The sequence below is a fragment of the Schistocerca gregaria genome, chromosome 11 (assembly GCF_023897955.1).
Source record: "Schistocerca gregaria isolate iqSchGreg1 chromosome 11, iqSchGreg1.2, whole genome shotgun sequence".
NCBI lineage: Eukaryota > Metazoa > Arthropoda > Insecta > Orthoptera > Acrididae > Schistocerca > Schistocerca gregaria.
In genome coordinates this window covers 105,692,527-105,709,352 of record NC_064930.1, presented here as the reverse complement: position 1 = coordinate 105,709,352, position 16,826 = coordinate 105,692,527, and the positions used below count along the sequence as shown (strand labels likewise).

General features: G+C 48.6%; 1 protein-coding gene across 1 annotated transcript in view; it reads right to left on the bottom strand.

Annotated features, from left to right (window-relative positions):
- Positions 1–16,826, bottom strand: part of LOC126295440 (mucin-19-like) — a 293,300-nt gene that overhangs the window by 6,525 nt on the left and 269,949 nt on the right. The window contains exons 13-14 of the mRNA XM_049987938.1: positions 16,584–16,812; positions 5,060–5,267 (exon numbers count right to left, since the gene is read on the bottom strand). Coding sequence (XP_049843895.1) covers positions 5,060–5,267; positions 16,584–16,812 — 437 coding nt within the window. The remainder of the gene's footprint in view (positions 1–5,059; positions 5,268–16,583; positions 16,813–16,826) is intronic.

Below are 16,826 nucleotides of genomic sequence, written 5' to 3'. Positions count from 1 at the left end.
CACACACGCACAGCGAAGTCCAGAAAACACGTGACAATCCTGGTTTAATGTTGACAACATGCGCAGAACTCAATGCTCACTCCAGAGATATTTACTCTTTGGAATTATCCGGCACTAAAAACACTGACCGACGTGACTTTCACAACTACACTGAGCCAACTGCCTGCCGGTCTTTGACAGTGCTCTCGTATTTATAACCTTCCAAAGAGATCAACAAATTATCTCTTTTTTTTAGAGTCAGTTAAATTGTTATTAAATTAATTATTTACATGAAATAGTTACGAATGATTCTGGTGCTCAGGTGATTAGATTAAAAAATATAAATGGTGCCTTTTACAAATAATTACAAGTGTCAATCAAGTGAAATAGCTGGAGTACAAATTGTTGAATATGACCTTCCTCATTTGCATAATATTGGGGTGCCAACCTGTAAATTACGTGAGCATACAGAACAAAACTATTACTAAACTTATTTGTTTTTCATGCTAAGTGTAGTGAATAATCAGGTTTTCCTGGGCAAATTTTATAACGAGCAATTTCGTAGTCACATATGTTTACACTTTGAATAAGCCTATGTGAGCAAACAGTGTTAAAACAGTTTAAATAAGTGTACCTTGCTTTTCCAATCTCTTTTGGATCGAAATATTAGATATTAAAGACTTTGAAAAACATTGCATTGTAGTTGCACCCATACGAAATTTAACTAATTTTAGTTTTATTTACTGTGAAATCGTAATTTATTCTCAGTATCGTATACTTCCATACTTCTTTTCCCTCCTATCGGGATCATTACAAGGTCATGCGATTGGGCTACGAGAAGCTGGGTGTTCCTTCTGAGATACTGCAGAACGTCTTGGCAGCAATGCATCGCTGTATATGAATGCTGGCAGCAGTGGTCGCGAGCAGGTACGGTGGCATGAACACTGGGCTCCAGACGGCCACGTAGCACTACCGAGAGGGAAGCCTACGGCGCTAACGAGTCGTACTGCATCTGCAGCAGCAATCTGAGCAGCAGTTGGCGCCACAGAATGGACTGCTACAAACTGTTTACTTCCAGGACAGCTCATAGCCAGACGCCCTGACCACAAAATATCCCTCTTGCCTATTTCAGTAGCGCCAAGCGAGAGGTCATGGAGGGCAGAGTGGAGGTCTGTTACGTTTTGCGACGACAGCTGGTACTGCCTCGGTGCCAGCTATGGCCGTGTGTTGGTTAGGAGGAGGCCGGTTCAAGGCCTGCAATCAACCTGCCTGTGTGCTGGGGCGCGATTTCGCATGACACACTCTCCTTATTATCATACACACCCTGACTCCTCCAAGACTGAACTTCAATCTGGTGATTCGACCTGTTGTGCTGCCATTCATTAACGGCGTTCCGGGTGGGGGGTGTTTTCCAACAGGACAACTTTCGATCACCTACCGCCATTGCAGCCCACCTTCCTGTGTGTTGGGCCGCGAATTAATGTGACAGCAGGAGCACTCTCGGTGTTATCCTACACACCCTGACTCCTCCAAGACTAATCTTAAATTTGCTGATCCGACCTGTTGAGCTGCCATTCATTAACAGCATTCTGTGAGGAGTTTTCCAACAGGATAACGCTCGCTCACCTACCGCCATTGTAGCCCACCTGCCCATGTTTTGAGGCGCGATTTCGTATGACAGGAGGAGCACCCTCGTTGTTATTCTACACACCCTGACTCCTCCAAGACTAAACTTAAACTTTCTGATTCGACCTGTTGTGCTGCCATTCATTAACAGCATTCCAGGGGGTGTTTTCCAACAGGATAACGCTCACTCCCACACCTACCACCGGTGTAGCCCACCTGCCTGTATGTTGGGGCGCGATTTTGTATGACAGCAGGAGTACTCTCGTTGTTATCCTACACACCCTGACTGCTCCAAGACTGAAATTTGCTGAATCGACCTGTTGAGCTGGAATTCGTTAACAGTATTCTGGGGGGTGTTTTCCAACATGATAACGCTCACTCACCTACCGCCATTATAGCCCACCTGCCTGTGTGTTTGGGCACGATTTCGTATCACACACTCTCCTTGTTATCCTACACACCCTGACTCCTCCAAGACTGAACTTCAATATGGTGATACGACCTGTTGTGCTGGCATTCGTTAACATTATTCCGGCGGTGTGTTTTCCAACAGGATAACGCTCACTCACCTACCGCCATTGTAGCCCACCTGCCTGTGTGCTGGGGCGCGATTTCGAATGACACACTCTCTTTGTTATCCTACACACTCTGACTCCACCAAGACTGAACTTCAATCTGGTGATTCGAACTGTTGTGCTGCCATTCATTAACAGCATTCCAGGGGGCTTTTTCCAACAGGATAACGCTCACTCACCTACCGCCATTGTAGCCCACCTGCTTGTGTGTTGGGGCGCGATTTCGTATGACACACTCTCCTTGTTATCCTACACACTCTGACTCCTCCAAGACTGAACTTCAATCTGGTGATTCGAACTGTTGTGCTGCCATTCATTAACAGTATTCCAGGGGGCGTTTTCCAACAGGATAACGCTCACTCACCGACCGCCATTGTAGCCCACCTGCCCATGTTTTGAGGCGCGACTTCTTATGACAGGAGGAGCACCCTCGTTTTTATTCTACACACCCTGACTCCTCCAAGACTAAACTTAAACTTTCTGATTGGACCTGTTGTGCTGCCATTCATTAACGGTGTTCTGGGGGGGGGGGTGTTTTTCAACAGGACAACGCTCGATCACCTACCGCCGCTCTAGCCCAGCATGGTCTACACCGTGTAGAGATGTTGCCTAGGCCTGCTAGATGACCAGATCTGTCTCCAGTCGACCACATACGGGACATCATCGGACAACTCCTGCTTTATCGACAAACTACATTAACAGACCCTGAATTCATTGACCAAGCGCAACAGGCATGGAAATCCATGCTAAAAACTGACATCTGGCACCTCTACAACTGAATGCATGCTCGCATTCAACATCGTGGTGGTTACACCGGTTCTTAATATCACATTTGTGATGACTTATCTGGTGTACATTAATTTGTGATTTTGAGTGTTAATAACTTAATTATGTTACCTAGACAAATGCATTCCCGAAATTTCATTACTCAACATTAATTATTTTTTGCTGTTGCTATTTATACTCCATCTTTGTATGTGCCCGAGAGGGACGGGAATCCTGACTGCTACTTCATGAAAGCAGCTGCCGTAATCATTTGGCTAGTTCAGCACTGATCAAAACCTAACTCACACTTCAGTCATTACTAATTTTTCGCCTACAGCCCTTAAAGACTCCTGCCATAGTGCATCTGGGAACTGCGCCATTGGCTGGCGAAGAATTGAGACTGGCCTCTCCAGAAGTTGCATACTGGACCTTCTCATTTGCCTTTATTGCTCTTATTTGGTAAGTGTCCTAGAGGGGTGAACTACATCGCCTGACAGAAAAACAAAACTGGGAAGGGAGGAGGAACTGAAATGAAACTTCATTGGTTGAGAGGATACGTTGATTTTATTTCAGTGATTACAAACTCGGCTCAAATTTACAAAGAACATGACAGTATGAGGCGATTTGTCACTATGACATTGCATTACCTCTGGGCTCGATGTATGCACTGACTCGGTTGGGAAGTGTGTCATAAAGCAAGACGCAAGGTTCCCTCCCCCGTCCCCTCCTCTGCGCCACAACGTCTGTAACTGATTGTTGTTTGTTAACTGAGGACCTAGAAACGATGGAGAGGGTCTGTCCTCGCTGCAGCCTCAGTGCTCCACAAGCCCACGACGACTACCGCAGTCCACTTCACCCCTCTGCTGCCCCACACCGAACCCAGGGTTATTGTGCGGTTCGGCCCCCAGTGGACCTCGCCTTCCCCCCCCCCCCCTCCCCCCCCGCCCCCACCATTAATGTCTCACAGCAGATGAGTGCAACCCCTACGTTTGCGTGTTAGAGTAATGGTGGTGTACAGCGTACATGGGGAACAGGTTTGTGCTGCAATTGCTGAGATAGTGTAGCTTAGGTGGAGTAAGGGGACCCAACCCACATTCACCGAGGCAGATGGAAAACCGCCTAAAAACCATCCACAGACTGGCTGGCTCACCGGACCTCGACACAAGTCCGCCGGGAGGATTCATATCGGGAACCAGGTGCTCCTTCCCTCTCTGAAAATTCCGTGCGTTTGCTCAGCTAACGGGGTGGGCCTAGCTGATGGTTGATATCCTGGCTGTTCGTGCTGGAACAGAGGTGACATCTGAACTGGTCCCACAAACGTTCCACTGGAGGTAGAGCTAGGGATCTTGTTGGTCGCTGGAGTGCCTCACAGACAATTCACAGTGACACATTCCACGTATGGCTGAGCATTGTTCTGTTGAAAAATGGCACTGTGATACTGTCGCATGAGAGGTAACAAGGAATGCATGGAGACAATGTCGGCAAGGAAGGTGATGGTGACTGTCTTTTGGGACAGAAAAGGTGTGATTTTTGTGGATTTCCTGGAAAGAGGCACTGCAATAAACTCTCAAAGGTATTGCCAAAACTCTGCACAACGTAAGAAGAGCAATACAAAACAAGCGCAGGGGAAAGTTGGGCTCAAAGACCTTGCCACATGGCATATGCCACTCGTGAAGTTCTCGAATCTTTTAAGTGGGAGTTGTTTCCTCATCTGTGGTACAGTCCCGACCTGGCACAGAGCGACTCCCACTTATGCCCAGGAATGAAGAAGTGGTTGGCTATGCAGCGTTTTGATGACGACGCACAGCTTCAAGAAGAGGTAACCACGTGGCTGAAGGCACAGGCGGCCGAATTTTACGACGAAGGAATTTCCAAGCTCGTCCATCGCTACGATAAGTGCTTTAATTTAAATGGCAACTATGTAGAAAAGTAGTATTTAAGTGTGGCTTTCATCTGTATATAATTTTTAAAGAAAATTCCAATACTTTATTTATTTTTAATTCCAAAACGTAATGTACTTTGTGGATAGCCCTCGTAATAAGTGCTGCGAGTCCATCAGACAGAATGCTACCAGATGTGATTGCGAGGAGAGGGATCTGCAGGGAGCCGCTCACCTTGCGCCTCATGCTCCTCAGCGTCTTCGGGGGCGGCGGTGGAGGCGGCGGGGGCGGCCGGCCTGCGGGCCAGCGCGGCGCCGGTGCGCGGGAGGCCTCGGCGCGCGGGGGCGGCGGGGGCGGGCGCCCTGGAGGCGGGCTGCACGCGCAGGCGCGGCCGCTGGCGCAGCTTGCTCAGCGCGTCGGCCGCCGTCGCCGGGCTCGACTCCTGCGAACGGGAAAGACCCTCCTGATGATGGCGCCCTCGTCTCTGCCGAAACGCTGCGGGCACCTCCGTCTCTCTTCTGCGGCTGCCTTCAGACTCCTCGTTCGGCAGCAATTAATGAATTTGGCGAGTCCACTGGCAACGGACCCTACTTGTGATGGCCAAACTTCCTGCCAGATTAAAACTGTGTGCCGGATCGGAACTCGAACACGGGACCTTTGCCTTTCGTGGGCAAGTGGTGTACCAACAGAGCCACCCTAGAACGACTCACGCGACCCGTCCTTATAACTCTACTTCCGCCAGCACTTCATCTCTTACCTTCCAAACTTCACAGAAGTTTTCATGTGAAACATACCAAACTAGCCCTGCTAGAAGAATGGGCATGAGGCGACATGGATTAGCAACAGCTTAAGGGGGCGGGGTGTTTCCACAATTGAGGCACAGAGGTATTACAGACACTGGCCGCGAGTGGGTATTGATAGAAATCAGTGGAGAAAGTCGAAAATTTGTGCCAGACTGGGATTCGAACCCGGGTCCCCTGTTTACTAGCAGATGCTCCGACCACAGGTCATCCCAGCTGCAAGGCTACTTTAGCATGCCTTCCGTCAGATTCAAATTCTCACTTGTACACACACTACTGACGTAGTGTCCTTGCCCATTATCCTGATTACTCGCAGCGCTTCGACAATTGCCGTAAGAGTTCGAGCCTGGTGTGCATCTGCACTGAAGAGACCACTGGCTATCTCGCTTTAATTATATATACATATATGGGGTGTCTGTTCTTTTGGACATATTTGTCTCTTCAAATGTTGCGAGTAATGAGGAGAATGGACCTGTTCAGTCATACACTGACTTCCACGTATTTCCTGTACAGAAACCAATACTACGAGCAAACTGAAGGTGTAGCTATGGGCAGCCCGCTGTCCCCTTTGGTTGCCAACATGTTTATGGAGAGCTTTGAGGAGAGGGCAGCCACATTTAAACCCACATGCTTGTTTAGGTATGTGGATGACACCTTCGTGATCTGGCCACATGGGATGGACAGGCTCAATGAGTTTCTTGAACATCTTAACTCATGCCACCCTAATATCAAGTTCGCCATGGAACTGGAGAAGAATGGCCAGCTGCCATTTCTGGATGTACTAGTCCAGAGGAAAGCAGATGGATCAACTGGCCACAGTGTGTACCGAAAACCAACACACACTGATTTATATCTGCAGGCCAGCAGCTGTCACCACCCTGCAGAGAAGAATGGGGTTCTAAAGACTTTGGTCCACAGAGCACGTGCCCTGTCAGACCAAGAGAATCTACCTATAGAGATAGAACGTCTCAAAACAGTTTTCTCCAAGAATGGATACACGGACAGACAAATTGAGAGGGCACTCCAACCAGCCACTATACCACAGGTTCCTGAAGAAGACCAAGATGGAGCAAAGAAGGTGGCATATCTGCCCTATGCTTGCTCTATTTCTGCCCAAATCACTAGGATCCTCCGTAAGCACAATATCAAGTGTGTTTTCTGTCCATCCAACAAGATCGCGGGACTGCTGGGGAGTGTCAAAGACGAAAACCAGGGATTTACAATATACCTTGTCAATGTGGCATGTCCTACATTGGCCAGACGACAAGAACTGTGGAGATCAGGTGCAAAGAACATCAGAGGCACACTAGATTAAGACAGGTGACTAAGTCAGCCATTGCTGAACACTGTCTAGAACTACACTCCTGGAAATTGAAATAAGAACACCGTGAATTCATTGTCCCAGGAAGGGGAAACTTTATTGACACATTCCTGGGGTCAGATACATCACATGATCACACTGACAGAACCACAGGCACATAGACACAGGTAACAGAGCATGCACAATGTCGGCACTACTACAGTGTATATCCACCTTTCGCAGCAATGCAGGCTGCTATTCTCCCACGGAGACGATCGTAGAGATGCTGGATGTAGTCCTGTGGAACGGCTTGCCATGCCATTTCCACCTGGCGCCTCAGTTGGACCAGCGTTCGTGCTGGACGTGCAGACCACGTGAGACGACGCTTCATCCAGTCCCAAACATTCTCTATGGGGAACAGATCCAGAGATCTTGCTGGCCAGGAAAGTTGACTTACACCTTCTAGAGCACGTTGGGTGGCACGGGATACATGCGGACGTGCATTGTCCTGTTGGAACAGCAAGTTCCCTTGCCGGTGTAGGAATGGTAGAACGATGGGTTCGATGACGGTTTGGATGTACCGTGCACTATTCAGTATCCCCTCGACGATCACCAGAGGTGTACGGCCAGTGTAGGAGATCGCTCCCCACACCGTGATGCCGGGTGTTGCCCCTGTGTGCCTCGGTCGTATGCAGTCCTGATTGTGGCGCTCACCTGCACGGCGCCAAACACGCATACGACCATCATTGGCACCAAGGCAGAAGTGACTCTCATCGCTGAAGACGACACGTCTCCATTCGTCCCTCCATTCACGCCTGTCGCGACACCACTGGAGGCGGGCTGCACGATGTTGGGGCGTGAGCGTAGCCCAGCTTCATGGAGACGGTTGCGAATGGTCCTCGCCGATACCCCAGGAGCAACAGTGTCCCTAATTTGCTGGGAAGTGGCGGTGCGGTCCCCTACAGCACTACGTAGGATCCTACGGTGTTGGCGTGCATCCGTGCGTCGCTGCGGTCCGGTCCCAGGTCGACGGGCACGTGCACCTTCCGCCGACCACTGGCGACAACATCGATGTACTGTGGAGACCTCACGCACCACGTGTTGAGCAATTCGGCGGTACGTCCACCTGGCCTCCCGCATGCCCACTATACGCCCTCGCTCAAAGTCCGTCAACTGCACATACGGTTGACGTCCACGCTATCGCGGCATGCTACCAGTGTTAAAGACTGCGATGGAGCTCCGTATGCCACGGCAAACTGGCTGACACTGACGGCGGCAGTGCACAAATGCTGCGCAGCTAGCGCCATTCGACGGCCAACACCGCGGTTCCTGGTGTGTCCGCTGTGCCGTGCGTGTGATCATTGCTTGTACAGCCCTCTCGCAGTGTCCGGAGCAAGTATGGTGGGTCTGACACACCGGTGTCAATGTGTTCTTTTTTCCATTTCCAGGAGTGTAGATCATGCCATGAAGTATGAGGATACCAAGATTCTAGCACAAACACCCAGGTTTTCGGACAGTGTTATAAGAGAATCGATAGAAATAAAAATGGCTGACGATATTATGAACCGTGACACAGGGTACCAGCTAAGCAGCGCCTGGGATCCGGCTCTGGAATTGTTAAAGGAGCAACGGGGCCAGCTGCAACACTACACAAACAGAAGAAACAGAGACATGGAGATGGGAAACGAGCCCCTGACGGACCGCCAGGCGCACCAGACCGAAAATGGAACACCCAGAAGTGGGACTGGTGGGCGCGGACCGCAGAGGGAACATCCAGAGCCGCAGCGGACGAAAAACGGAGCGGCAACGCTCCAACAGGTCGCAGGGAATGGGCGCGGACCGCAGAGGAAACGCCTGCAGCCGTTGGTGGAGGGGGAAGGCCAGAGGCATAAATACTGGACCAGGCCACTCGAGGAGCAGTCTCAGGTCGCACCTGATGAAGGTAACGAGCTACGTGACCGAAATATCGTGCAAGTACGACGCTGATATCCGGCGGAACACCCGACAACCCAAGATGTCAAGATGGATTACATTAACAGTGTGCCAGTAAGTCGACAACTTGGTCCTGACATATTGTGTGCTGGGACAGTCCATGCAGCGGCCATGGCCACTATGTCCAGGTGGCTTAGTGTCAGAGCATCTGCCTTCTAAACAGGGGATCTGGGTCCAAATCGTTGGCTGGCACGAATTTTCAAGTTGCAGAAAATCTTAAAATTTCATCCAATGCTCACTCGCAGCCAGTGTCTGTGATTCCTTCTTGTCTTAATTGTGGAAACATCCGCCATGCTGTGGCTAAGCCATGTTTCTGCAGTATCGTTTCTTCCAAGAGTGCTAGTCCCACACGTCTCTCAGGGATGAAGTTCTGCGGGAAGTAGATTTGTAATGACGGCTTGCGAGTTGTACTCTGGTAGCTCATTTGTAGTACTTTGGTAGCTTTTGACATCCAAAAGTCAAAAGTTCTGGGTTCGCGTTAGGTCGGACACACAGTTTTAGTCTTCCAGGACATATTCCGCTGCAGACTGAAAATTCATTCTGGACTTTATGATCAAAGTTGTTTCCTCGTCCGTGTCTGCTTCCTAACATTTAACATGGAAATGTGGTTCTGCCTCGAGCAAACGCAATTTATCTTGTCTGCGTTAATATGCTCCAATGAAAACGCCCTGTGGAAGCACGAAAGCGCGAGATACTAGAAGGAAGTAATTGTAGCTTTGCTGCAAATGTCAAACACTTGGCCGGCCGGAGTGGCCGGCCGGAGTGGCCGAGCGGTTCTAGGCGGTTCGAATCCTGCCTCGGGCATGGATGTGTGTGATGTCCTTAGGTTAGTTAGGTTTAAGTAGTTCTAAGTACTAGGGGACCGATGACCTCTGATGTTAAGTCCCACAGTGCTCAGAGCCATTTGAACCATTTTTGAACGAAATGCTTGTGAACACCAGTATGTAATAATAGGATAATATGTAAAACCCAACAACAATATAATAAATGGATATGGATTCTGGATATAGAGGGAGTGGTGGTGGTATTGGCAAGTTCCTATGGAACAAAACTGCTGAGGTCATCAGTCCCTAGGCTTAATCAAACTTACACTAACTTACGCTAAGGACAAAACACACACACACACACACACACACACATGCCCGAGGGTGAACTCGAACCTCATACGTGGGGACTTGCGTGAACCATGGCAAGACGCCCGAGACCGCGCGGCAACCTCGCGAGGCTATACAGGGTGAAACAATAACGTTCGGCAGAAATTGCAAGACACATTCCTCGTACACAGACGAAGAAATAATGTTCTCTGAACATTGGTATGGAAACGCTTTGTATCCATGTTACAATTCACTTGTCCAACTCATTAATCATGAGAACACACGCCAACAGACGGCACCAGCATACCACAAGCAGCTCTTTCTGGCAGGAGATGTTCAGTATGGCCTGAGTGGGCATCCACCCGCCACCGTAGCGAATCTCGCATGCGCTGATGTTTACGTGTGCTATAGGGTGTGTTTTGGCGGCCTTCCCTAAAACGAGCAGGTAGACTCTGAACGTGTTGTACTGGGGTTACGCATACAAGAGCTTTCAAATGTCCCCACAGATAAAAGGCCAGTGGGTTTAGGTCTGGAGAGTGGAGACTGGCCAACTGGTCCACCTCTGCATACCCATGTGTCACCCAATCGAATGATAAAACGAGGAGGCGCTCCATCGTGCATGAAATACAAGTTTTATCAGACATCAAGAGGAACATCTGCTAACAGGAAAGTCCACTGGACCTGACGGGAATTACGATTCTACACAGAGTACACGAAGGAGCTTGCCCCCCTTCTAATAGCCGTGTACCGCAGGTCTCTAGAGGAACGGAAGGTTCCAAATGATTGGAAAAGAGCACAGGTACTCCCAGTCTTCAAGAAGGGTCGTCGAGCAGATGCGCAAAACTACAGACCTATATCTCTGACGTCGATCTGTTGTAAAATCTTAGAACATGTTTTTTGCTCGCGTATCATGTCATTTCTGGAAACCCAGAATCTACTCTGTCGGAATCAACATGGATTCCGGAAACAGCGATCGTGTGAGACCCAACTCGCTTTATTTGTTCATGAGACCCAGAAAATATTAGATACAGGCTCCCAAGTAGATGCCATTTTCCTCGACTTCCGGAACCAGCTGTGTGGCTGGATTGAAGAGTTTTTAGCAAACAGAACACAGCATGTTGTTCTCAACGGAGAGACGTCTACAGACGTTAAAGTAACCTCTGGCGTGCCACAGGGGAGTGTTATGGGACCATTGCTTTTCACAATATGTATAAATGACCTAGCAGATAGTGTGGGAAGTTCCATGCAACATTTCGCGAATGATTTAGTATACAGAGAAGTTGCAGCATTAGAAAATTGTAGAGAAATGCAGGAAGATCTGCAGCGGATAGGCACTTGGTGCAGGGAGTGGCAACTGATCCTTAACATAGACAAATGTAATGTATTGCCAATACATAGAAAGAAGGATCCTTTATTGTATGATTATATGATAGCGGAACACACACTGCTAGCAGTTACTTCTGTAAAATATCTGGGAGTATGCGTGCGGAACGATTTGATGTGGAATGATCATATAAAATTAATTGTTGATAGGCGGTTACCAGGTTGAGATTCATGGGGAGAGTCCTTAGAAAATGTGGTCCATCAACAAAGGAGGTGGCTTACAAAACACTCGTTCGACCTATACTCGAGTATTGCTCATCAGTGTGGGATCCGTACCAGGTCGGGTTGACAGAGGAGATAAAGAAGATCCAAAGAAGAGCGGTGCGTTTCGTCACAGGATTATTTGGTAAGCGTGATGGCGTTACGGAGATGTTTAGCAAAGTCGAGTGGCAGACTGCAAGAGAGGCGCTCTGCATCGCAGTGTAGCTTGCTGCCAAGGTTTCGAGAGGGTTTGTTTCTGGATGAGGTATCGAATATATTGCTTCTCCCTACTTACAACTCCCTAGGAGATCACGAATGTAAAATTAGAGAGATTCGAGCGCGCACGGAGGCTTTCAGACAGTCGTTCTTCCCGCGAACCATACGCGAGTGGAACAGAAAAGGGAGGTAATGACAGTGGCACGTAAAGTGCCCTCCGCCACACACCGTTCGGTGGCTTGCAGAGTATAAATGTAGATGTAGATGTAGATGAACAAATTTGGTAGAACACTCTCTACGAAATTATGGTAAGTTTGTTGAGCCTGGGCGGAAGAAAGAGAGGCGTGGCAACTGGGACATGTAAAACAAAACACTGGCACGGAACAGAGATGTCCCCCGCGATTCTGCAAGTGTAACCCCAAAAGTAAGGTCTCCTATTTTTTTCTTATAAGTACAGAACACTGTTTGTGTGGCAGGTGGTCACACTGTTATGAAGAGTGCCTCACGAGCTGAGTGTAAACATGCTCACGCCGCGCTGAGGCGCTCAGTCGTGGCTTGAAGCCGTTGAGAATGTTACCTCCAAGTGCGAATTGAGCGCAGTTATTCGATTTTTGAACGCTAAGGGCACTGCGCCGATTGAAATCCGTCGCCACTTGACGGAAGTGTGCATGGATGCCACATTCAAGTCAGAACCGGAGAAGAGGGATGTAGGGCAAGGGCGTACACATTCTCAATGACAACGCTCGCCCACACATCGCTAGGCAAACCGTTGCTCTCCTGCAACAGTTTCAGTGGAAGGTAATCACCCACCCACCCTATAGTCCTGAGTTGGCGCCCAGTTACTATCACCTGTTCCCTAGCTTAAAAGAACATTTAACCGGAAAGGATTCAGCTCCGACGACGACGTGAAAGAAGACGTTCATAGATTTCTGAACAGCATGGCGGCGAGCTCGTATAATATGGGCATACAAAAACTGCCACAGCGCCTACAAAAATGCATCGACATAAATGGTGATTATGTCGAAAAATACCGGGTGATCAAAAAGTCAGTATTAATTTGAAAACTTTATACACCACGGAATAATGTAGATAGAGAGGTAAAAAAATGACACACATGCTTGGAATGACATAGGGTTTCATTAGAACAAACAAACAAATTCACAAAATGTCCGAAAGATGGCGCTGGAGAGCAAAACGTCAATGACAATCGTGTATAAAAGGAGCTGTAATGAGTGTTCCGCAGGGAAGCGGCCTGGGACCTCTGCTGCTCCTGATCTATATAAATGACCTGGGTGACAATCTGAGCAGTTCTCTTAGATTGTTCGCAGGTGATGCTGTAATTTACCGTCTAGTAAGGTCATCCGAAGACCAGTATCAGTTGCAAAGCGATTTAGAAAAGGTTGCTGTATGGTGTGTCAGGTGGCAGTTGACGCTAAATAACGAAAAGTGTGAGAAGATCCACATGAGTTCCAAAAGAAATCCGTTGGAATTCGATTACTCGGTAAATAGTACAATTCTCGAGGCTGTCAATTCAAGTAAGTACCTGGGTGTTAAAATTACGAACAACTTTAGTTGGAAAGACCACATAGATAATATTGTGGGGAAGGCGAGCCAAAGGTTGCGTTTCATTGGCAGGACACTTAGAAGATGCAACAAGTCCACTAAAGAGACAGCTTACACTACACTCGTTCGTCCTCTGTTAGAATGTTGCTGCGCGGTGTGGGATCCTTACAGGTGGGATTGACGGAGGACATGGAAAGGGTGCAAAAAAGGGCAGCTCGTTTTGTATTATCGCGTTATAGGGGAGAGAGTGTGGCAGATATGATACGCGAGTTGGGATGGAAGTCATTACTGCATAGACGTTTTTCGTCGCAGCGAGAACTTTTTACGAAATTTCAGTCACCAACTTTCTCTTCCGAATGCGAAAATATTTTGTTGAGCCCAACCTACATAGGTAGGAATGATCATCAAAATAAAATAAGAGAAATCAGAGCTCGAACAGAAAGGTTTAGGTGTTCGTTTTTCCCGCGCGCTGTTCGGGAGTGGAATAGTAGAGAGATAGTATGATTGTGGTTCGATGAACCCTCTGCCAAGCACTTAAATGTGAATTGCAGAGTAGTCATGTAGATGTCATGTAGAATCACATGCGCCAGCAGTCGCAGCATGTTGACGTTACATGAAAAGGCACTTTTAGTGAAGCTGTATTATCAGAATGGGGAATGTGCTAGTTCAGCGTTACGATCCTATCGCCATAGGAAGGGGATTCGAACGGGTAAAGGGCCGTTGACAAATGCAGCTGTGGCGAGAATGATTTCGAAGGTCGAAGAAACGGGTTGTTTAGACGATAGACCCCGTAGTGGCCGACCGAGCACAAGGCGTAATGCTGCTAAGACAGTTCAGGAAGAAAAAAATTGGTTCAAATGGCTTTGAGCACAATGGGACTTAACATCTGAGGTCATCAGTCCCCTAGAACTTAGAACTGCTTAAACCTAACTAACCTAAGGACATCACACACATCCATGCCCGAGGCAGGATTCGAACCTGCGACCGTAGCGGTCGTGCGGTTCCAGACTGAAGCGCCTAGAACCGCTCGGAGCGGCCGGCAGTTCAGGAAGAAATGGTGACTGTAGCTTCCAGGTCCCCAGACATCAGTCCGTGCGATTATTAGCTTTGGGGTTACCTGAAGTCGCAAGTGTATTACCATCAACAGACATCTCTAGGGATGCTGAAAGACAACATCCGACGCCGATGCCTCACCAAATCTCCGGACATGCTTTACAGTGCTGTTCACAACATTATTCCTCGACTACAGGCATTGTTGAGGAATGATGGTGGACATATTGAGCATTTCCTGTAAATAACATTATCTTTGCTTTGTCTTAATTTGTTATGCTAATTATTGCTATTCTGATCTGATGAAGCGCCATCTGTCGGACATTTTTTGAGCTTTTGTCTTTTTTTGGTTCTAACAAAACCACATGTCATTCCAAGCATGTGCGTCAATTTGTACCTCTCTATCTACATTATTTCGTGATTTATTCAGTTTTCAAATTTATACTGACTTTTTGATCACCTGGTAGCTAAATGTTCAAGCTGTAAACTGATGTAAACCATTGTAGAAATACACTATTGGCCATTAAAGTTGCTACACCAAGAAGAAATGCAGATGATAAACCCGTATGCATTGGACGAATATATTATACTAGAAATGACACATGATTACATTTTCACGCAATTTGGGTGGATAGATCCTGTGAAATCAGTACCCAGAACAACCGCCTCTGGCCGTAATAACGGCCTTGATACTCCTGGGCATTGAGTCAAGCAGAGCTTGGATGGCGTGTACAGGTACAGCTGCCCATGCAGCTTGAACACGATACCACAGTTCATCAAGAGTAGTGACTCGCGTATTGTGACGAGCCAGTTGCTCGGCCACCATTGACCAGACGTTTTTAGTTGCTGAGAGATCTGAAGAATGTGCTGGCCAGGGCAGCAGTCTAACATTTTCTGTATCCAGAAAGGCCCGTACAGGACCTGCACCATGGGATCGTGCATTATCCTGCTGAAATGTAGGGTTTCGCAGGGATCGAATGAGCCACAGATCGTAACATATCTGGAATGAAACGTCCACTGTTTTAAGTGCCGTCAATACAAACAAGAGGTGCCCGAGACGTGTAACCAATGGCACCTCGTACCATCACGCCACGTGATACGTCAGTATGGTGATGACGAATACGCGCTTCCTATGTGCGCGATGTCGCGAAACACGGATGCGACCATCACGATGCTGTAAACAGACCCTGGATTCATCTGAAAAACTGACGTTTTACCATTCGTGCACCCAGGTTCGTCATTGAGTACACCATCGCAGGCGCTCGTGTCTGCGATGCAGCGTCAAGGGTAATCGCAGCCACGGTCTCCGAGCTGATAGTCCGTGCTGCTGCAAACGTCGTCGAAATGTTCGTGCAGATGGTTGTTGTCTTGCAAAAGTCCCCATCTGTTGACATAGGAATCGAGACGTGGCTGCACGATCCGTTACAGCCATGTGGATAAGATGTCTGTCTTCTCGACTGCTAGTGATACGAGGCCTTTGGGATCCAACACGGCGTCCCGTATTACCCTCCTGAACCGACCGAATCCATATTCTGCTAACAGTCATTGGATCTCGATACGATACGATAAACCGCAATCGCGATAGGCTACAATCCGAACTTTATCAAAGTCGGAAACGTGATGGTACGCATTTCTCCTCCTTACACGAGGCATGACAACACCGTTTCGCCAGGCAACGTCGGTCAACTGCTGCTTGTGTATGAGAAATCGGTTGGAAACTTTCCTCATGTCAGCACGTTGTAGGTGCGTCCACCGGCGCCAACCTTGTGCGAATGCTCTGAAAAGCTAATCGTTTGTATATCACAGCATCTTCTTCCTGTCCGTTAAATTTGGAATCTGTAGCACGCCATCTTCGTGGTGCAGCAATTTTAGTGGTCAGTAGTGTAAACAGGTCTATGTACTAATAAAAAAATAGGAGACCTTACTTTTGGGATTACATCCTGTTCTTGTGCGTTTCCCGTGATTAATGACTTGGAGGAAATGAGCTGTAACATGGAAATAAAGCGTTTCCATACCCTTGTTCAGATAAAGTAATTTCTTGGTCTACGTGTGAGGAATGGTTCCTGCAATTTTTAATGTACGTTTTCGTTACACCCTGTTGGCGAATATACGTGCAGGTCACTGTGACGTGAGAGCGGCGCTGGCGAAGTATACAGTACCTCCTGCGAGGCGGGGGCGGCGTCGTCGGCGGCGGCTGGAGCTGCGTTGTCCTCCTCGTGGTCCGGCGCCGGCGCCGGCGTCGAGCTGGGACTGGGGGCGGCGTCTGGCGCCGCTGTGGAGGCGGGGGCGGCGCCGGGCAGGCGGGGGCGGCCGCCTCCGGCCAGCGCGCCGATGCGGGGCCCGGGCCGCAGGGGGCGTGGCCCGCCCAGCGGGGGGCGGACTCCAGCCCTGGGGGCGAGAGG